The 22,071-nt window shown below is 51.2% G+C and overlaps 2 protein-coding genes across 5 annotated transcripts; one reads left to right on the top strand and one right to left on the bottom strand.

Moving 5' to 3' along the window:
• Positions 1–4,746: 4,746 nt before the first annotated feature.
• On the bottom strand, positions 4,747–10,987 carry Cox4i1 (cytochrome c oxidase subunit 4i1). The gene is made up of 5 exons (NM_017202.1): positions 10,900–10,987; positions 9,856–9,929; positions 6,379–6,546; positions 5,856–5,987; positions 4,747–4,980 (listed from the first exon to the last, which is right to left on the bottom strand). The coding sequence occupies exons 2-5, from the start codon at positions 9,926–9,928 to the stop codon at positions 4,844–4,846; spliced, it is 510 nt and encodes a 169-aa protein (NP_058898.1). The 5' UTR covers position 9,929; positions 10,900–10,987; the 3' UTR covers positions 4,747–4,843.
• Positions 10,988–11,041: 54 nt separating this feature from the next.
• Positions 11,042–21,005, top strand: Emc8 (ER membrane protein complex subunit 8). Of its 4 annotated transcripts, none has more exons than XR_010060016.1 (5): positions 11,044–11,468; positions 17,951–18,027; positions 18,620–18,743; positions 19,747–19,816; positions 20,224–20,266. XR_010060016.1 is itself a non-coding variant. In NM_001012165.1 (5 exons), the coding sequence occupies exons 1-5, from the start codon at positions 11,247–11,249 to the stop codon at positions 20,725–20,727; spliced, it is 624 nt and encodes a 207-aa protein (NP_001012165.1). In that variant the 5' UTR covers positions 11,135–11,246; the 3' UTR covers positions 20,728–20,996. The 4 variants fall into 4 exon arrangements, 3 of the variants coding, with proteins under 3 accessions (XP_063134220.1, NP_001012165.1, XP_063134219.1); NM_001012165.1 differs by lacking the exon at positions 18,620–18,743 and adding an exon at positions 20,568–20,996 and having other exon boundaries at positions 11,135–11,468; positions 20,224–20,318; XM_063278149.1 differs by lacking the exon at positions 11,044–11,468 and adding an exon at positions 20,568–21,005 and having other exon boundaries at positions 17,972–18,027; positions 20,224–20,318.
• The last annotated feature ends 1,066 nt before the right edge of the window (positions 21,006–22,071 follow it).

The following is a 22,071-nucleotide window of genomic DNA, read 5'->3' as shown; positions in this document are numbered from 1 at the left end:
CTTGGGTCTGAGGATGAACATCGCACCCTCTCCTGGACAGAGTTTTAGCACGATTAAGGAACTGAACACGGGGAGGTCAGCGTCCCCCTGCCCTGGTGTGTCGGATAGGCCTGTGGTCCTGCAGATGGAGACACCTGTGTCACTTCCTTGGGGATGGCTCTGCGTCATCAGTGGAAGTAATTATTTCTTTTTTTTTTTTTTTTTTTTTTGGTTCTTTTTTTCGGAGCTGGGGACCGGACCCAGGGCCTTGTGCTTCCTAGGTAAGCGCTCTACCACTGAGCTAAATCCCCAGTCCCGGAAGTAATTATTTCTATTTTAAAATGACAGCAGTACTGTGGAGGACACACAATTCCCATGGACTGCCCAGATCCAGCAGAGGACTCACAGGATGTGGCCAGTGAGAACCCTCAGCAGTGGGGACCTGAGCTTGTCCTCCGAGACCCACACGCTAGAAGGAGAGAGCCAACTTCACACAGTTCTGGGGCTGCCACAGAGGTGCTGTGGTATATATACTCTAACACAATTAAATAAGTATAATTTAAAATGGTTTTAAATTTTAAGAATTTGAAACTACTTCAAATTTTAAAACTATCCTAAATTTAGGTTGTTTTTTGTTTTTGTTTTTTTTTTGTTTTGTTTTGTTTTGTTTTCTAAGAAAGGTCTGATAGCTCAGGCTTTTGCATAGTGTGGTTTGTAAAGGCAAGTACAGAGGCAAGAGAGTCGCTGGAGACCCAGGACTAGCACGAAGTCCTTGCGCCCCCTGCTGTTCACTCAGGATGTGACCGCCAGTTTCCCATGTGTCAGCAATTTTTCTGCAGCTGAGAAATTTAACCTAAAGAAGCAAGCTTAAGAAAGAGTTGATTTTGGGCTCATAACTCAAGGGCAAAGTTGGTCGTGGCAGGGAGGTCACCCATGACGGCAAGAGCAAGAAGTAGTTGGTCATGCAGCATCCACAGTCAGGAACAAATGGTGTCTGCTGGTGCTCAGCTCAGCCTAGGGAATGGTGCCTCCCACTTCTAGGATGAGGCTTCGCACTGAGTTAACCCAGTCCAGACAATCCTGGGTGTGCTCAAGGCTTTCTCCTAGATGATTCTGGAGAACGTAAAGCTAATAATATAACTATCACAGGCTGTGCATGACACTAGATTACGCACGGGCAGCTTAGATCTTAAGAGACTTGCTAGGTGGTGGCTACCTCTGCACCCCTTCCCTTTCTGCCTGTTCAAAGGCTGGGACACCTCATTAGGTAGGGCGGTGACTCTCAACCTTGTCTAATTTCCAAGAAAACCATTAGGCTTGTTAATGTCCCTTGGACCCTGTTCGGCACCTCAGGGGTGGAGAGGCCACACCTATGTGTCCAGCCAGTTTCCCAGGGGACTTGTAGAAGTGTGCAGTGGCTTTGGTCACTGTGAGGATTTGACAGCCACAGCACCCAGACTCTTAGCACTGGCTGCCAGATAGTCCTACTGCCACCTGCACTGTGACAGCAGTGCCAACTCCAGATCCCGTGTACTGTTCCTAATAAGGCTCTGGTGGCCGTCCCTTCTGTTCCACCAGGAACCACAGTCCAGGGGCCTGAGGGGTGCCAGGTGTCCTGTGTGAGCATATTTCATGTTTGCTGAGCTTGTTCTACCGGTGTTGCCTCGGGACCTTCATATCTTGTCACAATCATGGTCTAAACCGACTGGTTAAATGAGCACATCATAGAACTTCAGTGCTAAAACTGGGAAGGCTTGGAGAAACCTCTGGGCGAGCACAAGCAGCCAATGACCAATGGATTGCTACCATACCCAGCAACTATCAGACATTGCATTGTCTTTCTTTCTTTTTTTTAAATGTGTGAGTACACTGTGGCTTTCTTCAGACACACCAGGAGAGGGCATTGGATCCCATTACAGATGGTTGTGAGCCACCATGTGGTTGCTGGGAATTGAACTCAGGACCTCTATAAGAGCAGACAGTGCTCTTAACAACTGAGCCATCTCTCTCTAGCCCAACCATCAGATTTCTAAAGGAACACTCTCTTCCTCAAGCATGAGAATACATGCTTTGCACACACATCCCCAGGTCTCACCTTGTTCATGCCGAGATCAACCTGGCACAGCAAAGGAGTGGAATCCAAAACGCCCATCCCAAAGCAAGGGGCTGCCTGCCCACAGCCCACTCTAGCTCACTAACCCTAGACCCTTAGGTGTTTGCATTTGTTTGCTTTCAGTGTTGACTCATGGTGGGAGGCAAAAGAACAAAAAGATGAAGTAGTTTCGGAAGCCCCATGGAGGTGGGCCCACGCATAAGGCTTTGATGTGTTCACTTACTAAGCACTTATGAAGCACCACGTGCCAGGCACTGTACCAGGTGCTCCAACAAGATCAGCACTGGAGGCTTTCGTCTGAGTTGGGCCCCACGTCATTCAGTCTTGGTTCAGATTTCCGATGCTGCAACTCTACACTCTTTGTTTAGGTCTCTGAGCGCCCTCTGCTGCCCAGTGCTGAGAATACATTGCATGAAAATAGCTGTGGTAGTTGCAAAACTCAGGGACCAGGCACCATCTGGATGCCTAGGCCCAAGACAACCCCTTTAAAAGGCATCTTGAGGCCCTTTTTTTTTCTGAGCCAGAGCTGTGTGTCTCAGGAAAAGTTTCCCATTGACAAGCCTGATAGCCTGAGTTTGAACCCCAGGGTAGGGGAGAAAACAAGTTTATCTTCTGATTGCTACACACACACACACACACACACACACACACACACACACACGGGCACACGCACACACATACACACACACACACACACGGGTGCACGCACACACATACACACACACACACGGGCGCACGCACACACATACACACACACATACACACACACACACACACGGGCGCACCCACACACATACACACATACACACGGGCACACACACGGGTACACGCACACACACGCACATACACACACACGGGCGCACACACACACATACACACACACACACACACACACGGGCGCACGCGCACACACACACACACCCACCCACACACACGGGCACATGCACACACATACACACACACACACACCCCACACATGCGTGCGTGTGCACACATACACACAATACATACTTAACAAATAGTGCTTACGACTCTTTTGATTTTGGTTTTAGTTTAGCCAGGGTCTCTCTATGCAGTCCTAAAACTATGTAAACTTGGCTGCTCTCAAAAACCTACCTCTCTTGGGTACTGGGATTAAAAGCAAGAAGCAAGAACCACCATACCACATTTTTTAGGGCTGGATGTGGTGAGGCACACCTTTGATTCCAGAACTCAGGAGGTAGAGGCAGGTGGTTCTCTGCGAGTTAAAGGACAACCTGGTCTACAAGAACAAGTCCAGGATAGCCCAGGCTGTTACACAGAGAAACCCTTGTCTCAGGAAAAACAACAAAAAACCCAAAAGATTTCTTTTTAAATCCTGTGTTTATGGGGGCACGAGTCTAGGAGTGCAAGTATGAGCTGAAAAGAGCATCGGATCCCCTGGAGCCAGAGTTACAGGCAAGTTTGAGCCATTTGACGTGGGTGCTGGGGACCAAACTCAGGTCCTCTGGAAGAGCAGGACACACTGCTAATCGCTGATCCATTTCTCCAGCGTTTTTTTAAAAGAACAAGCACAAAGCCTGGAGCTATAGCTCAGTAGCCCAGCGCTTGCCTGATCTGCAGGCTACCCCTTCAAGCATCTCTTCCCTTGTAGACAGGATCTCTGGTGCTTACCTGGGACGAGGCAATGGGCTGTCTCCTAAGTGCTTGCCAGGGGTCAGGCCGGCCTCCTGAAGCCACTGTTCATCAGGCTCCAGCTCTGCTGCCAGCTTGTAGCCGAGGTTGGACCTCAGGGCCTGAGGCTCCTGGCAGCCATGCCCCTAGCAGCCACACCCGGCACTAGCACTGCAACTGGGTTTTATCAGGCTCTCCAAAGCCCTGGCTGGCCTAGAACGCACTATCAACCAGACTGTCCTCAACTTACTGTGATCCCTCTGCCTTCGCTTCTGCCTTCTGAGTGTTGGGATGGAGAATGTGCCACCATGCCTGGCCAGTCGTTACAGCCTGGCCTGCTCTGCACAGCCAGGTGGTTACCTCTGTTGAGTGGTGACAATTTCAAGAGACAGAAAGTCTCAGAAGTAGCTCACGGCAATTTCTGTAAGCCGGTACTTAGGACTTGGTGTCAGGCTACCCTAATAGGATTTTAGGACCATGTAAAATGTCACAACCTACAATCCCCCAGACCACTAGAACAGTCAGTCAATCCCCCAGACCACCAGAACAGTCGGTCTCGTTCCAACTTTTTTGCTTGTTTGTTTTTCAAGACAGGGTTTCCCTGTGCAGCCCTGGCTATCCTGAAACTCAGAGATCTCCCTGCCTCTGCCCACTGGGTGCTGGGAGTCACCACTGCCTGACAGGTTCGGTTTTTATAAACTTTCTAACAAGTTAAAATGCAAGTCTCCTACTCAAAATATATTTACCCATCAGTGGGTAGAAACGCGTGTCACCCGGCCTGGTGACCTGAACTTGACTCCCAAAACCACATCAAAATGGAGGGTGAACACCCACTCCCAAGCTGTTCTGTTCTCCATACATGCTTCCTGACACACATCATACACAGTAATACTACAACTAGAAAACCTTAAAACCTCGTCACTTCCACTATGAGAGACCTAGCATCTCAGCAGACAGGCACCTTCACTTAATGACTGCCAAAGAATGAACCACACAGGCACCACGTAAACTGGTCATTTATTAACATGGACCATTGGACACAGCAGCTTCCAGCATGCTGAGGGAGGGAGGGAGGGAGGAGCCCACAGCAGCAGGCTCTCACTTCTTCCATTCATTCTTGTTGTAGTCCCACTTGGCGGAGAAGCCCTGAATGGGGTTGACCTTCATGTCCAGCATCCGCTTGGTCTGCATGGCCACCCAGTCACGATCAAAGGTATGAGGGATGGGGCCATACACTGTGGTAGAGAACAACTCTGTGAGGAAGGCTGCCCGCTGGGATGACGCAGCCCAAGCATCCATGGCTCAGGTTGCCCCCAGACTTAAGCAAAGTCACTCAACCCCTCTCTCTCACAAGCTTTAATCCAGGGCTCTAGTAACTCCTATCTCAGACCCTTCCTCACTTGTGAAAGGTCTGCAGGGAGTCCTAAGTATTAAGCCGTCAGTGGCAGAGTCTGCAGGGCGGCCTACCACACAGCTAGGGGGAGCCACTCAGAAGGCTGGCATGTTAGGAATCTGCAGCCACACTCACAAGGAGGGCCTGCTCTGAATGCAAACACAGCCTGACCCAAAGAGGATGCATGTCAGAGAGCAGGCAAGCTCAACAGTGTCCAAACAGTATGGAAAAAAAAGCCTTAACACCCCAGACTCCAGATGCTCAGGACCAGTCAGCCAGCCATGCAGCCAGCCATGCAGCCAGCCATGCAGCCAGCCATGCAGCCAGCCATGCAGCCAGCCATGCAGCCAGCCATGCAGCCAGCCATGCAGCCAGCCATGCAGCCAGCCATGCAGCCAGCCATGCAGCCAGCCATGCAGCCAGCCATGCAGCCAGCCATGCAGCCAGCCATGCAGCAAATGGGTCTCCTAGCTCACACTATGCAGTCCGCTGTAGACATGGGACTGAGCTAAGCAGATCCAGGGCTACAGAACTTGGTATGCTACACAAAGCAAACCCGTCTCACTCTGCCACAAGGACAGTTGGCCGTGCAAAAGGCTCCCTCTAGCTCTGAAATGTCCCTGTGATTACAATGTCTCTGGAGGCCACGTGAGACCCCAACAGTACCAAGAGCCACAGCTGACCCAGGCCTCACCTCGCCTCGCCCTCCCCACTTACCGTAGCTCTTCTCCCAGATCAGCACAAGCGCAGTGAAGCCGATGAAGAACATGGCCAGGCCCACCACTGTCTTCCACTCATTGGTGCCCTTGTTCATCTCAGCGAAGCTCTCGTTAAACTGGATGCGGTACACTGAACGGGACATATGCAGGGTAAAGAGGACTCAGTCCCCTCCCTGAAGAACCCATCCCAGGGACAGCATGGGCTAGGCCAGAACACACAACTGGGCACAGATCTGCGCTCACACACCAGCACACACAGAGGGAGAAAACGCAGAGCTGAGTGTGAGCAAAGGCCTCTGAATGTGACTCTTCACACGGCTTTCACAGCACACGATGTTTAGCTGATCTTTTGGCAAAACCACCCCCATCGTGCGTACAGAAAAGCTGTAATCTCCACGCCTGCTCCTCACTAAGGGCTAAGGCAGCAGTGTGGAGTAGAGATACCCAGAGGCCCAGCCGGAGACCTGACCTAGTCAGCTCCACACACTACTGAGTTTTCATGCACACCCTCTGATACCCACATTGGACTTTCTCATCCCTGGAAAGGCTGCTCCAGTCGGCCTTCTCCTTCTCCTTCAGGGCCTTCTGGCTGGCAGACAGCAGCTTGACGTGGGCCACATCAGGCAAGGGGTAGTCACGCCGATCAACATAAGATGGGAGAGCATAGTCTTCACTCTTCACAACACTCCCTAAAACACATGGATAAACCTGAAAACTCGTGGATGGGAGTCTAGGCAGAAGGGTGATCACAGTTAAAGGAGAGCCCCTAACCTAACCACACCCTAGGATTTAGTCACCAGAGGCAGGACCAGGGTTGAGGGTTACTTGTTGGACAAGCAACTAGACTGAATGAAGATCCAACTGCAGGCTCTCATACTCAGAACATAGCACCCAAAAAGGTAAAAGTGGCTGTTGCAGAATAAGCAGACCCACGGCTGATCAGTTCTGCTTTCCTTTGGATGTTTCCCACTCAAAACCAGTCACGTCGGCCCAAAGTAAGCAGCGAAAGAGCCAGCCTGAGGGAGGTCCGGCTGCTCCTCAGCACCATGGCACTGAGCATGCGTATGCGCATCACTTAGGACTCAGCAGGACAACGCTCAGGCCACTGTTCCCCCAGGGTTTCCTGTTGCTAAAGTCTCTAACTTGCCCCAGCTGTCTGTAGGACAAAGCTTTGCTTTGCCCCATAAGTTCAGGCCCATGTCTGAATGTCCAGGTCATGCTGGTACACAATAGACTAAGCCTTAAGCAGTGCTGTGGTCCTTCCATGTGTTTCTTTTGGTACACGAAGGACCAGAGTCTCCATTCTTCTGTTCAAACTCATCTCAACAGAATCCGAACCAAAACAGCCAGAATCACGCTCCCACTTTAACTCTTAGCATCCCATAAAGCTGGATGGGATAGCATACACCAAATCCAAGCACTTGGCAGGCTGAGGCAGGAGGATCTCAAGCTCGAGACCTGACTGATCAATCATAGACATTGTCTTAAAACTAGGAGACAGGGCTGGAGAGATGGCTCAGCAGTTAAGAGCACTGACTGCCCTTCCAGAGGTCCTGAGCTCAAATCCCGGCAACCACATGGTGGCTCACAACCATCTGTAATGGAATCTGATGCCCTCTTCCGGTGTGTCAGTGAGACTGGTGAGACAGTTTATTCACATACATAAAATAGATAAATCTTGAGAAAACAAAACAAAGAACAAAAAAAAAAAAAAAAACCTAGGAGACAATGATCAGAAAAAGAATGGCAGCTACTGAACCTTCTTACCAAGTTGAACACACACACCCTCAATCCTTTCCTCTAGGTTTAAAAAACTTGGATTGCAAGCTATTCAAAGATGTAAATTAGGGTGAGAATGTTCCAGAATCAATCAACTATGATGATAATGGTACATACCAGTGAGTATACTAAAAATAACAAGAAGTGACTTCAGTGAGCCAATGTATTGTGTGACTTACAGCTTGGCTATCAGACTGCCATAAACTCTCATGGTCTCAGAGCACAGCGGCCATAAAACACTGTATTCTACACTTCAGAGCTTTGTGCTTGTCCCTGGGATGAGGAAGGCAAAGGCCAAACGCTCCTCTTTTAAAAGGACAGAGAGGCAGAGCCCACAGTCAGCCGCAGCCACCTGTGCAGGACCAGGACCCACCGTGCCCAAGTGTGGCGAGTGAGTGACCTCACTAGGCAAGGATGGCATCACACATACACACCCCGGAGCATGGGAAACATGGAGGACACTGACCCCTGCGGACCATGCTGAGTGAGACTGAAGATAAGTCCCAAGCAGCCATCCTTGCTCCTCAGCCCTAAAGGCTGTGGGTGAGGAGAGCTCACAGCCTTACTTCCAAGTAGACCTGGGTTGTAGAAACCTTCCCAACCTACCCAGGCACATGCCAGGCTTTACACATCAGGGGTTCGCAGTAGCCCTGCATGCCTTAGTAAATCTGAATCTTTGGAGGAAATTTACAAAATAATAGAAGGGCAAAGAAAGGCAAAGACTCCCTGTACTCAAAAGATCACTTCTGTTCTCACCCAAGGTGAGCGCTGCCTGGCTTGTCAGACGTTAGGGCTCAGACCGCTTCTCAGTCACCTCACACCACAAATACCTCAACTGACAGCAGTGCCCCAGTGGAGTCCCAAAGCGCCCTAATACTGTAAGCACAGATGTCCAAGGAGATTGAAGCTCCTTGTCCACTGGCCAGATTAATAAAATGACAGCCAAGCCAAACTGAAAATTGGTCTTGTCACAGCTTCCCGTGCTCGGAGATGGAGCCTGTCTTTCATGTTGGTTAATAAAAGAGGGATTTTCCTTGCCCAAACCCTTCAATAACACTTAATGTCTCAGCCTGCACCTCTGGTGCCCCCGGGGGAGAACAACAGGACACAGCATTAGAACTACTGCAGGATGGCTGCACTAACACCAACACGGAGGGCCGCTGTTGCATACTCAATACATGCTGAACAAGGTTCTCCAAACATCTCATCTACAACCCAAGCCTCATGCCTCACACTGCTAGCCCTTCGGCAGCAGAACCCTTCTCCTAGAAGCCTTCCCAAGTGCCAGCCAGGCTACACAGTCCACCTCTAGGGCTAACGCTACCTTCCCGTGGCCAGCCCACTCCATACTGCAAGCTCTGTGGAAGGTCCACCTCACGTTATCTTAGTCTCAGTGCCTAACACTGGTAGGAAGAACAGCTTCACAAGTGCCAAGATAACGTGGTGACATGCCAGGCTCAGAACCAAACCTTGCATGTCTGTATATTTCAGCTGAGAAGGCCGATCCTTACAACAGCAGGAGCTAGCCATGATTGCAATGCAATCCGCACAGCTCTGACTCAAGCCCACCCAACGGCCTTTGCTTCCACTGCTTCCAGGATGGAAACAGAAGGGGGGCTTAAGAGGGTCAGAGTTTTGTGGGTGGAAAAGATTAGAGTAAGATATGGAGACAGACAGAAGGGACAGAACTTTACCGGTGTGGTACTGTACCTTTAACCATAGCATTCAGGAGGCAGAGTCAGGAACCCTGAGAGTTCAAAGCCAGTCAGAGCTGCACAGTGAGACTGGAAGGAAGGGCAGAAGGAGGGACGGAAGAGAGAACTAGAAAACAAACTGTGAGAGGAAACTAAAGCAAGCCAAGATCCTGGCGAACAGGATTTATCTATGCTCCTTCAAGCAGACAACCGTCCTGTTCAAATTCTCATCTCTCCCTAAAATCCCCGCAAGGTCAAGCTACCAGACATCTTTGTTAAAATCCTAGCACAGGATCTTAGACTTAGGGGCAAAATGACATTAAGTTGGCCTATTTGAAAGTAACAGTCCTTAGCCAGGCCTGGTGGTGCACATCTTTAATCCCAGGGAACTCGGGAGGCAAAGGCAGAGGCAGAGGCAGGTTAAGTCTCTGAGCTCCAAGGCAGCTAGGGCTACCCAGAGAAACCCTGTCATGAGAAACCAAAGAAGGAAAACAGAAAAGGAAAGGAAGTAAAAGCCCCACTTACCATGTGCCCGAAGGCACACCGAAGTAGAAATGGCTCTCTTGCCAATTAGGCTAAGTGCCCTGGTAGCCAACATTCTGAAAGATAAAAAACGTATATCCCTAACAATGAGAGAAAACACCTTTTAGCACAAGTCTTTTTGCCACAGAACATTGAGGAAGTAAACGCAACTTATTCCCCCAACGTTAAAAAAAATTTTTTTGGTATGATTTCATCAGCTTTTTAAGGCACAGGCTGACCTTACCATATCTACCTCATAAGAGCTGGCATTGCAGGCCAGAGGCGTGCACCCAGAAGCCAGTTTTTATTACTGAGGAGAAGGCATGAAATAGCACAGGATAAGGTTCTTCTACTCAGTACACATTTACAGAGCTTCCTGATATCAAACCAAGGGCTGTGATATACATACATGGCTTTGGCCACTTACTAGAAAACGCAGCTTTTTAAAGATTAACTAGAAGGCCAGAATGACTGAAACTGCTAGAACTCGGTATAGCACGGTGCCACCACGAGCTGTTCCTCTCTGTGGCGGTGGGAGCACCGCCTGCGGACTTGGTTTTATTTTAAAAATCGACTTGCGCAGAGACTGCGAAGGACAAGCGGAGGAGGCCGCCCAAGCCCTAGCCCTGGCGCGCTTCCCGTCCCTGCGGCCCGCAGGCGACCTGGATGACCCTGTCACCCGCCCCAGCGACCCGAGCTCCACGCCTCACTTTAACACAACCCCTCTTGATTTCGCTCCCCGAGAGCGAACGCCCGAGACCGCAAAAAACAACGCCCGTGGCGGCAGAAACCGTAGCGTGACGTCAGGACTCAGCTCGCTGTCCCTCGGGCCTGGCGGAGCGGGAACGCCCGATGCTGGGCAGGCCGGAACCGAACGGCAAATGGGGACCCAAGACAACAGATCCGCCCGGGAAGCGGGCGCCCCAAGGTCACGGAGCTGCTCAAGTCCCGAGTCCGGGGGCGCCTCGGAGGCACCGCTCCGGCCCCGGCGCTCCAGGATCTCGGCCCATGGCCGCGCCGCCCTCACCCGCTGTCAAAGGCCGTCACCTGCCACTGCTGCCCAGGCGACCGCCGCGACCGCCCTCTACACCCCGGGTGCTCGCGACCGGAAGAGCGGGTCCCGCACCGGAAGAGCAAGACGGTGCCGCGAAGCATCGCGGGAATCGAAGAAGCCCCGCCCACGTCCATCAGCTTCAGATCGCGGTGCGGCAGCTGTCGCGAAAGGCCGAGCAGGCCGCGCTGCTTTCTGGCAGACGCTAGCTAGCGACTACGCTTTCCGGCGGGCGGACTGAGGCGGGAGGCTGTAGCTGGTGGTGGGAGCTCATCTTAGCGTGCAGTGGGGTCGTGTTTCGTACTGTGGTGCGTTGGTCGCGACGCGACCAGCTAGGCTCAGCATGCCTGGCGTGAAGCTGACCACCCAGGCCTACTGCAAGATGGTGCTACACGGCGCCAAGTACCCGCACTGCGCCGTCAACGGGCTTCTGGTGGCAGAGAGGCAGAGGCCGCGCAAGGAACATCCTCCCGGCGCGGGCAACCACACTCTCTTCGTGGACTGCATCCCGCTCTTCCACGGCACGCTGGCTCTGACGCCCATGCTGGAGGTGGCGCTCACCCTAGTAAGCTCGGGGCCACGGCGGGGTTCTGGGCTGGGCGAAGTCAGGCGCCCTTCGAGGGAGGAGGAGCGCCTGCTCCCGAGTACGCAGCCTAACGAGCGAGCTCTCGAAGTTTCGTAAAATTACCAAGAAACCGAGTGTGGTGTACATTCTTAAAGGCAGCGCTCGGGATAGGGAGGCAAGCGGATCCTGAGTTCGAGGCCAGCCTGGTCTACATAGTGAGACCTGGGATGGCTAACGTTTAAAGTTTAAGCTTAATGTGCTTGTGAGACCACAGAGTGGGGAAGATGCCTATAGCATGTGAACCTCTAGTTTTACAGACTGTATTTTGTCGGCCTGTCCCCCCCCCCCAGAAGCTGAAGACTATTGTAAAACTTGCTGTTTTAGCAAGATTATAAGTCATAATACCGACTGCTATTTCTGCTTTTGTAATCAATCTTGCTTCCTCTGCTCAAGAGACAGTTGCAAGACCCAGATTTATAACTTTGTGGAGTTTGCCTTTATAAAGCCCTAGATTGCTATGGCCAGGCGCTACGTCTTGGGAGCTCTCTCAGGTGCTGTCCTGAGGCACCAGAGATACAAATCTGTCCTGCTGCCAGTATTAGAATTAAAAGCTTCCGGATGTAAAACAACCCACTCTCAATACAGCTTCATTTACATCTCAGAATGAGCTCTGGATGTAAAACCTGAGCTGGCACGGGAGGAAATGCTAATATTGTCTCCCCCTCCCGCCCCCAAAATGGCTGCATTGAATCTCAGACTTGCTTTGAATGTAGCCTCACACTAGCCCCTGACCACCAAAACTTCCTGCTCTAGGTTCTTGGGAACTGGGATTGCAGACATAACTAGCATTCCTTGACATCTTATTTCTTCTTTTGATTTTTGGGAGTCAAGGTTTCACTTTAGTGGGCTTGGCTGGTCTGGGACTCTGTAGAATCCTCACACAGTTCAGCCCGCCTCCATCTCCTGAGGGCCAGGACTAAAGCTGTGTACCACCACCACACCCTGCTCTTCCACTAATTTACATTAAAACACCTAAGGAAATTTCCGGCATGACTACAAGTGCCTTTAGGCAAATTGTCTTGTTTACTGGTTAAAGATTCTTTCTAAGGTGGAGGAAGATTTGGGGTGATACTTAGTCCCTGAAGAAGTGTGCTTTTAGTGCCTGAAGTATCTGAGGATTCCTGTGCTTGTTTCTGGCCACTGTCTTTTTTTTAAGATTTATTTATTTTTATTTCTATGAGTACACTGTTGCTGTCCTCAGACACATCAGAAGAGGGCATTGGATCCCATTACAGATGATTGTGAGCCACCATGTGGTTACTGGGAATTGAACTCAGGACCTTGGAAAGAGCAGTCAGTGCTCTTAACCTCTGAGCCATCTCTCCAGCCCTCTGGGAACTGTCTTAATTGCCTGTTAGGGAGTTGCAGGTGGCTGCATCTGGAGCTTTCCACCCGACCGTACCCTGACTTCAATAGTAGGACAGGATTCTCAGGTTCTCCCCTGAGCATGACTATGGTGGGTCAAGCCTGGGGCTCAGTTAGACTTTCGTTTGTAGCATTCCGACAAGCTCTATACAGAAGAACGCAAGCACCAGCTAAAAGGGGCTAGAGAGATGGTTCAGTGGTTGCTCTTGTAGAACAGTCCTAAGGTCAGCACCTATGACAGCCAGTAACTCTGTCTCCAGACTCCCTGTTGGGGCTTCTGTGGGCACTGCACTCACGTGCCCATACCCACTTGTAGATCCGAAATTAAAAGTAAAACAAGAGCCAAGCAAAGTGGCCTTTTAAGTTCTTAAAAGTTCAAGGCCAACCTGATCTACAGAGCTAGTCCCAAGAAAGCACTACATATAACGCCCTTCCTTAACATTTCTGGCTCAGCAAAGCTAGGATGGTTGGGGCATTCAAGTATCCAGCCAGCCCAGCACCCCAGGCCATGTGAACTGCCTTGGAACCTTCACATTTGAGGCAGTCTGACTGTCAACTATCTGGGACTCTGCACCAAATGCTGTGATCACTCTCTTCCAGTGCTGTCCTCCACTGTGTCCTTTTAACAGTGTGGAAACACTTGAGTTCCCGGCACATAATGTGATAGTTCTCAGGCCTGGCCTGGGCTCCATTGTGATGAATCCCAATGCCTGTGGACTGTCTCTCTCAGACTCTTGTTGAGTCTATCCCTTTATGCCTGTCAGCATCTAGTCTCAGGTGAACCACCCTCTGCAGTGGGCAGGCTGCAGGCTCCCCTTGAAGGACTAGGGTCTGACAGTACCTCTCTGAACTGGTGTCTTATCTGTCTCCAGGATGTGACCCCATCCCCATGGGAGCAGCAAAGACCCTTAGAGCAGTACACCCAATGCTCCCTGTCTCTCTGCTCATATTTCCTTACCCTCTATACCTTCCCCAATACACAGAGTTCCTAATACTGTTCCCTCCTGCACACGCCCTCTTCCTTGAATATCTTACACCACTCCCCCTGGGCTGTCTGTCTAACCAGCCCTGTGGCACCTGGGTCTCTTCAGTTTGTACTGTTTACTTTGCAACCTTGCACGCCGAAGGCCAGGAGAGGTCTCTGGGTTTGGAGCCTGCAGCTGTGCAAACGCAGGCAGAACCCATGCAGTTCCTTCAGTGAGGCCCGATCCTGGTGGCTCCCACTACCGAGGAGCTCACACTGGAATGATTGTTGGATGTGGTAAAGACAAGCCAGCTACTTCTTAATGTGTGCTCTGCCAAAGGGCGGCATGAGACTCCTTTGAAGGGATTTCTGTTCTCATTTTCCATTAGACAAAAATCCTTGCATTTCCGGTACTTTTCATCTGTTTAAGTACTTATGCCTATTATTTATCCTCAAGCCCTTTGACGTAGGCAGTGAAGGAATTACTCCTAATAGCAAAAACCCATAAAAAGGCCGGTAGGGAAATTAGCGTAACCCTGTTTCTCTAAGCCCGTTTGTCTTTCCCCTGCCTTGGTTTCTGCTGCTGCGGGCAGTTCTGCATTCTGCTCAGATGACCCATCTGCCCTGGGTTCTGTCCCTCAGCATGCGGCCCCCTCCGCCAGCTTCTCTTCCAAGGAAAAGTCAGGGCTGGCCTTAGAAGTAGCTCAGTGAAACCCTGAAGCCAAAGCCTGCTTCTTGCTGCAAACAGGAGGTTTGACCAGGTGACCCTCCACTTATGGTGATGCACGGTGGGGAGTGGTATGGCTCTTAGCCTTGCCTGGTCTTTGGTAATTATGGAGTCTCCTGAGATAGATAATAGTGCGTAGGTACAGGGTTAGCAGGCTGCCGAGAGGGGCCGTGTGCAGTCCTAACAGGAACCAAAGGGTTGGCCCTGGCCCCTGGACAACTCTCCAGTGTGACTGTCCCAGAACAGCATAGAGGACATTGAGCAGAGAGAAAGGTTCACACCCAGCTAAGAGCCTTCGTCCCCTGTGAAGGCAAAGATGAGTCTGAGGAGACTATGGTGTCTATCTGAGATTCACTTATCTCCCTGTGGTCCTGCACAGTGGTAGAAGCATGGGTTTTCACATAGCCATGCTGAGAAGGTGGACATTAGAGGTCAGCTTCGGGTCGTGCTTTATCGTGGCTCACCTGGGAGGGGGCAGGTTATGTGATTGTGCCACCACTCCAGACCACCCAGCTTTTCATGTGCTGTTGGACTTCCCTCAGGGCTCTGAGGCCTTTGTATGCCTGTCCAACAGTCTGTTTCCATCCTAACACCTCACTCTTCAGAGGCCACCTAAGCATGGTCAGTTTGTTAATTGTTTAGGGGCTGGAGAGATAGCTCCATGGTTAAGAGCACTTACAACTCTCCAGTAGACCATGTTCAAGTCCCAGCACCTGTGTCAGATGACTCAACAGCATGACTCCATGACTCATACATTTGGCCTCCACAGGGACCTGTATTCCTACACACAGGCATACACATAACAAAACCTTTAAAAATGCATTTCATGCGTGTGCGTATGTGTTCACGCGTGTGTGCATGCATGCATGTTGCCTGTGGAAGGCAGAATGTCAAATCCCTAGACTTACATATAGTCGTGAGCCACCATGTGGGTGCTCTGTGAAAATAGCCAGTACTATTAACCTCAGCCATCTCTCCAGCCCTCTTCCCCTATTGGGTTTTTTTTGTTGTTGTTGTTTTTGTTTTTTGTTTTTTGTCCCCCCCCCCCCCCGGAGCTGGGGACTGAACCCAGGGCCTTGCACTTCCTAGGCAAGCATTCTACCACTGAGCTAAATCCCCAACCCCTTCCCCTATTGTTAAAATATTTCCCTGCCTCTGAGCATTCATGAGTTGGGTGGGAGACATGGACACAGTGAAAATTCTCTGCGATTCCTAGAGCCAAGCCGGGGCTTTTATGGCCTGGTTTACTTTATACCTCCCTCCCCAGAGTTCTGAAAGTTCCAGGTCACACAGCATTGTGTCCTCTGCCGGAATTTGGTTGGGTGCCTGGGATTTCCACATAGGAATTCGTCCTCAGCAGACACAGGGAAGGAAGCGTGTGTTGCATTCCTCATAGGAGTCAGCCTCATGGCTGTGCTCAGAGAACAAGTTCAAGGTGGCATTGTGTATGTTTGAGGCACATGTGAGTCCTGGACCATTTGGCTGAAGAGCCAAATTAAACTGTTCACTGAAGGCTGATGCTGTGTTGTTGGGGTATAAAATATGGGTTGTGCCCCAATAGTAAATACAGCATAGCTGTGATCAGCTGAACAGACTTTAAAAGATATTCACAGGCAGACAGGGTGTCCTTGATTCTCTGTGTAGGACCAGAGTAAGCATGGGGTTCATTAAACAAGTCGGTGGGTAAGGTGCGGAGACAGAAGTTGGTTGGGAGGGTGTAATGCAGGCCCAGGAAGACAGGCTACAAAGGGGGTGCCCAGAACTCAGGAACCAGCCCCAGCCCCATTGCAGACTGCTCACCTGTGAGATACACTGCTTTCCAGTGTGTTTGAGGGCCTTGTGTCAAGAACAGTAAATGGAAAATAGGCAGGCCCTGAGAGAAGGGAAGTGGCTAGAGGTGTGGTCACCTGCAGCAAAGACATGGTCGGCTTTGAGAAGAAGCTAAACCCAAAATTTAGAGTAAGGCCCTCTGATGTTTTATAGCGTTAAGTTTGGGGAAGGGAGAGAAACTTGTAGGTAGGGTCATTTCTGGCACCTGTCCCCTTAAGAGGAGATGTCGACATGTGACTAGCTTTGCAGGGATTTGTGCGATGGAGCCATTATAAATATCTGGGGATGTAACTCTAATCTTTTGGGTAGATGACCAGCATTTTTAGCTGGTTCAGTGAGTCCTGTTTTTGTCCCAATATGGTAACTCATAAGTTCTCAGGAATTTGGAAGTATTCTAGTCCACATGAGCCAGGGACCCTAAGACCTGTCTTAACGTCTGTTTTTAGTCATGAAGGAGGTTGGGGTCTGAACCAGCATCGGGGGAGAACAGCTTTTAAACAAGGCATTTTTATGTTTTTGTTTTTTAAGACTTATTTTCTTGGACCTGGCAGTGGTACCAGCACTCACCTTAATGCCAGGAGCCAAAGGCAGGCAGAGAGCTCAGACTTCCAGTCAGCCTGTCTACAGAGTTGAGTTCCAGGGCAGCCAGGGCTACACAGAGAAACCCTGTCTCCAAAGAAAGGACAGTAGTCTTGTATAGTCCAGGCACCCACACTGGTGTCAATGGACTTCTGGCCACAAACTTAAGAACTTTCTGCATACGTTCCCAAATACTAAAACCACAAATAAATGCTACCATGTCCAACTTGCATTGTTGGAGTTTGGGAATTTGACTTTGAGATTTATTTTTGTGTATGTCTGTCACAGGTAAGCATTAGATCTGCAGAAGGCTAGACTGGAGCCACAGAGCAGTGCAGTTCTGAAAGTCGGCCGCTGCTCCTGTTTCCCCCACAGGACCCCAAGCATGCTGCACTGCAAAGACATGGGTGCCATTGCACCCACCCCAGGTGCCTGTTTATAGTACTCTGACCCTGGCAGGCATCACAAGCAAGTTGCTAAGAGTGTTAAAGCCCGTATCAGACTTCAGACAAGATAGAGGTCCTGTACCTATGCATACTCAGAGCCTCTGTGAACATTAGCTCTAAATAAGGCATTTCTAACTTCCTGTGTATCTAAGTTCTAAGATAGTGTAAGTGTGCTCAAGGGTATTTGAGACAACAGTGTCATCGTCTACAAAGGTTGGAACCAGTTTTAAGTGATCCATATTTCTCAATCTCCAGCACTCAGTTGCATTAAATAATAAGGAAAGTATCAGGATGCCTCCCTCAGATCCTTCCACACAGTGCTGCTGCTGTGTGGTGTCAGCTGCTGTGCCCAGGCAGCCTGTCTGAGAGGACTCTGCCTCTTTTGTGTCCCTGGACTCCTGAGTTCTCATTTCACTGTAGTCAGAGGAAGGACTGGTGGATAAATAGGAGGGGGGCGCTGTTGCAGACCTAGTGCTGAGTGCGGTCCTTCTTCCATTTCTCTTCCTCTCAGATTGACTCATGGTGCAAAGACAACAGCTATGTGATCGCCGGCTATTACCAAGCTAATGAACGTGTGAAGGATGCCAGGTATGGGTTTGCACGCTGTGGGTGGAGAGTTAGAAGCCGCAGAGCCATCGCTGAGGTGATCTTGACCCTCTATAGCCTTCAGTTGGCAAAGCCTGTGCAAGTCGCTACCTCCCATGCCCCTGCTTTCTCAGGTGTGCAGGTGACTGGCCACATGAGTAGTCAGGGTTTTGTCCATGGCTCCTCTGTTGTGCAGGGAGGGAGCTCAAAAAGAGGAGGAGCAGCCACCAGGTCTGCCTGTGTCCACCAGCCTGCTGCCTCCCACTTCCAGACTAGAGGCTGTGGAGGGCCAAGTAACTCTTGAGTGAGTTAAAGTGGCCTGGGGTTTGGAACTCTTAGGATGGGGCCTATGTTGAAAGTGTGGTCTCTGGTACCTGAATTGTCTAGGTTCCTGCACCATGATACCCCACCTCTGCTGTCTCTTAAGCAAACTTTTATACCTGCTTCAGTCTGGGGCCATGACCGTAGCCAAGGAAACCTTCTGTCAGGGTGGCTTAGGAGCTAATAGGTGGGCTGTTCCTAAAGGGGAGGGCCATGGCTGGAACTCAGGAGCTGCACAGGGACCAAGCCAGTGACAGCAGCCTCCATCCCTTAGCCCTCCAGGGCCAGCGAGGAAGAGCTGATAAAGAAGGCCACCTCCAGAGGAGCAACATCCTTTGGCCACAGGACATGGCCAGCAGCCAGCCTGATAGGTCCCACGTCAGGGAAGGGAGGCCCAGGTCAGTCGTACTGATGTCCCTCTTCCATGCCCTCTGCTGTCCTCCAGAGGCTTCCTTTGGCTGCAGCCAGCTAGAGGCCAGGGGACAGCTGGAAAGTACCCACAGTAAGTACTGGGGTTTTCTTGTGTGGTTAGATGGAGCCAACAGACCCCAGTGTGATTCTGTAGTGTGGATGTAGCCCAAGGCTCTTCTAGAAATGAAACAGTGAGCTAGAACTGCCTCGCTCCTGCCACTGGGGCTGGGGGGCTTGTCAGGAGCTGTGCTGTCTCGCTGAGTCAGTCAGGGCGTCTCTGGCACTGCCCACACCTGTGAAAGCCCTGTGCGCAGTCCCCTGGTTCTGCTACCACCTCTTGTTCTCTTTGCCCTCCGGCCCTTGATTCTTCCTCTGCGTGGGTGACAAGTGCTCGTCCACCTGCACAAAAGCTGCTGTAGAGGTGCCGGTGGGTAACTAATTCGACTGAGCCAAGCAGGGCCCTTAAGTCTCTGAGGACCCTGTAAGAGGAAGCAGGCTCTGCCTGCAGAAATCACAGACCTCTCCCCAGCAGCATGGCTGGAGAAGGTTTGTCAGTGTGAGGTACCAATGTCATTTTGATCAAACGGGGTGGCACCAAATTGAAAGCTCACAGCATAGGGAGATGTAAAATGGCTTAGAGTCCTAAAATGTGGTATGATTTAAAAAGAGGATTCGGTTGTTAGGGCCCTGGACCTCCTGTGACAAGTTGCCACTTGAGTAGCAGGCACTCGGATAGTGTGGGCTCAACTTCCAAAACAGTCCACAGCCCAGCAGGTCAGCAGCTGCCCTAGGCCACACTCCAGGAAGCATTTCCCTTCAGAAGGTGCCCGAGGGTCTGGTCTGGCATTCACAACCCTAAGTCATCTCACTGGAGCCAACACTCACCAGTGGTTGACTCCATTCCACTTACTGATTCAGGTGGTGAGCTGAACTGACAGGGCTGTTTGGCTCAGCTGGAGTATTGTAGCGCTCACAGGTCCTTCTCTACAGCCCAAACCAGGTGGCAGAGAAGGTGGCCTCCAGGATCGCAGAGGGCTTCAGTGATGCTGCACTCATCATGGTGAGTTCTCGCCCTCCAGCTGTGTGAGCTTCCCTCCTGGGGCTGCCCCAGCTCCAAGCCTTAGTGTTGTTCATGGTGGTGGGTGAATGAGCACCACTGCCAGCACGACATTGAGACAGGGCTCTCAGCTCTAGCAGTCCTGGCCTGTTTCCATCCTCACTGAACCTAAAACCCTGGCTGTGGCCTGGTAAATACCTGGGCCATGTAGTCTGTGGGTTGGGAAGTGGAGCTGCACTGCGTAGTCTGAGAGCTTGGCCTAAGAGGGAGGGGAGGGCTCAGGTTGGGGCACTTTCCTCAGCTTTTGTGGAAAGGTGGGAAGAGCTTCACATTTGCCCTGCACCACAGAGCCCAGGCAGGCACTGCTCGTCAGCACTGTACTCATGCCTGTCACGACCCCCACTTCTCAGGTGGACAACGCCAAGTTCACGATGGACTGTGCAGCGCCCACGATCCACGTGTATGAGCAACACGAGAACAGGTGGCGGTGCCGAGACCCACATCAGTGAGTGCAGCCCTCCGCCTGGGTGGGCTCGGGGTCCGGGTGGTACACCGTGGCACCACGCTCCTCCAGTGTTTGCATTCGGTCACATGGGTGCTTAGCCATGTCCCTTTAGGTTCTTCAGAGCCCTGTTTGCAGGGACCTGTCCATTCACACAGGTCCACGTTCCTGTGTCTCCCAGCAGCTGCTCTGTCCCTAGCAGCCCATGTGATCTTGGTAAGTATGAGGCTGACTCTCCTGTCTGTCCTGCAGCGACTACTGTGAAGATTGGCCGGAGGCTCAGAGGATCTCCGCTTCGCTCCTGGACAGCCGCTCCTATGAGACACTTGTAGATTTTGATAATCACCTGGATGACATTCGGAGCGACTGGACAAACCCAGAGATCAACAAAGCAGTTCTACACCTGTGCTAGACAAGGACCACGACTGGAGACTCCACTACAGAGAAGATGAAAGCGTATTTTTAAATGTAGAGGCATAGTGGGTTAGCCCATGGGAAGCTGCAAGTCTGTAATGTGTGCCTTGGAACGGGTGCAGCCGGCATCCTTCAGGGCGGGGCTGTGGAGAGAGAGCTGTGGGCTATCTGGGCTTTGGGTTCTTAGTCCTGTGCTGCCCAACCCTGCCCATCAAAGCTCTTTCTGCTTGTCCCAGGTTATTCCCATTAAACAGTTGTAGCCTTTTATAATCCTGAGAGGATGTATTTCGGTCTTTACTCTGGTGAGTGTGTGGGTCTGTACTTGGCTCCAGGCACCTTGAGGGACCGGAGCGCCATCTGATTGGCCAAGGCGGCATGGGACTGGAGCTGCACTGCTGCACAGGCTCACAGTGGGGTTGGGTAGCACTGTTGCCTGAGAAACCTCACAGCACAGTGAAGCCAGCCACTGATGAGAGCAGTAATCCCAGGAGAAGCCGAGCCCGTGAACTCCCGTCTTCAGAATGAGAACTGCTTTGTGTTTAGAATAAGGAGGGGAGGCCTTAACGCTCAGATGTTCTGGGCAGTGTCCTTGCTAGCTTGGACCCTTTGACCATCTTAAGAAACAGTATGCAGGCTTTTTGGTGCATTGTGTGTTGTCCTTTGTGAATGTCCCACAGGGAGAACAGTGCCTTTCCTTGGGCTTTATGAAGCCAGTAACAGTGTTCCCCATGCTCTTACAAAGTGGGAAAGCCAGGGTCGCCTTAGTGAGTGGTCTCTGTGGTTTCTCCCCGGTATCCAACATTTGGCTCGTTTTGTTGGTTGGTTGGCTTTCGTTGTTGTTTGGAGGAAGTGCCTAGTCTTGTTCGGGTAAGACTGTCCCCTTCTGGTCCTGATTGGCATGGTGCTCACTATGTGGAAGAGCCTGGCCTCGGACGTGCAGTGACCCCCTCAGCCTTTGTATCCTAGGTACCTCGATCACCACCCTCCCAACTCCCCTGAACCTTCTAAACTGGCTTCCTGTGTCTGAACAAAGGAAGGTGTGAAGCATCAATGCCCACTTGTCCTCACCCCAACCTCAGCATTGCCTTGTTTATTTTGAGGTGGGAAGTGTCAGGAGGTAGCCAGGGCTGGGCTATTGTGTCTGCTGGACCAGGTAGCCCAGGCCTGCATTCTAGCACAGAAGACAAGTCGCAGGTTTGAATCCAGCTCTTCATGATGAATTGAGGCCAACTTAGACTGAGAGCCTGTTCTGAAAACACTGACGCATCCAAGACTCTTACCTGGCTTTGAACTCTTGCCTTGTGTGCAGGGACAGCTGCCCCTTTACAGCATGGCTAGCAAG

Source organism: Rattus norvegicus, chromosome 19, assembly GCF_036323735.1.
Source record: "Rattus norvegicus strain BN/NHsdMcwi chromosome 19, GRCr8, whole genome shotgun sequence".
Taxonomy (NCBI): domain Eukaryota; kingdom Metazoa; phylum Chordata; class Mammalia; order Rodentia; family Muridae; genus Rattus; species Rattus norvegicus.
Note: the sequence above shows the minus strand (reverse complement) of the source record. Positions and strands in the feature narration are given on the sequence as shown.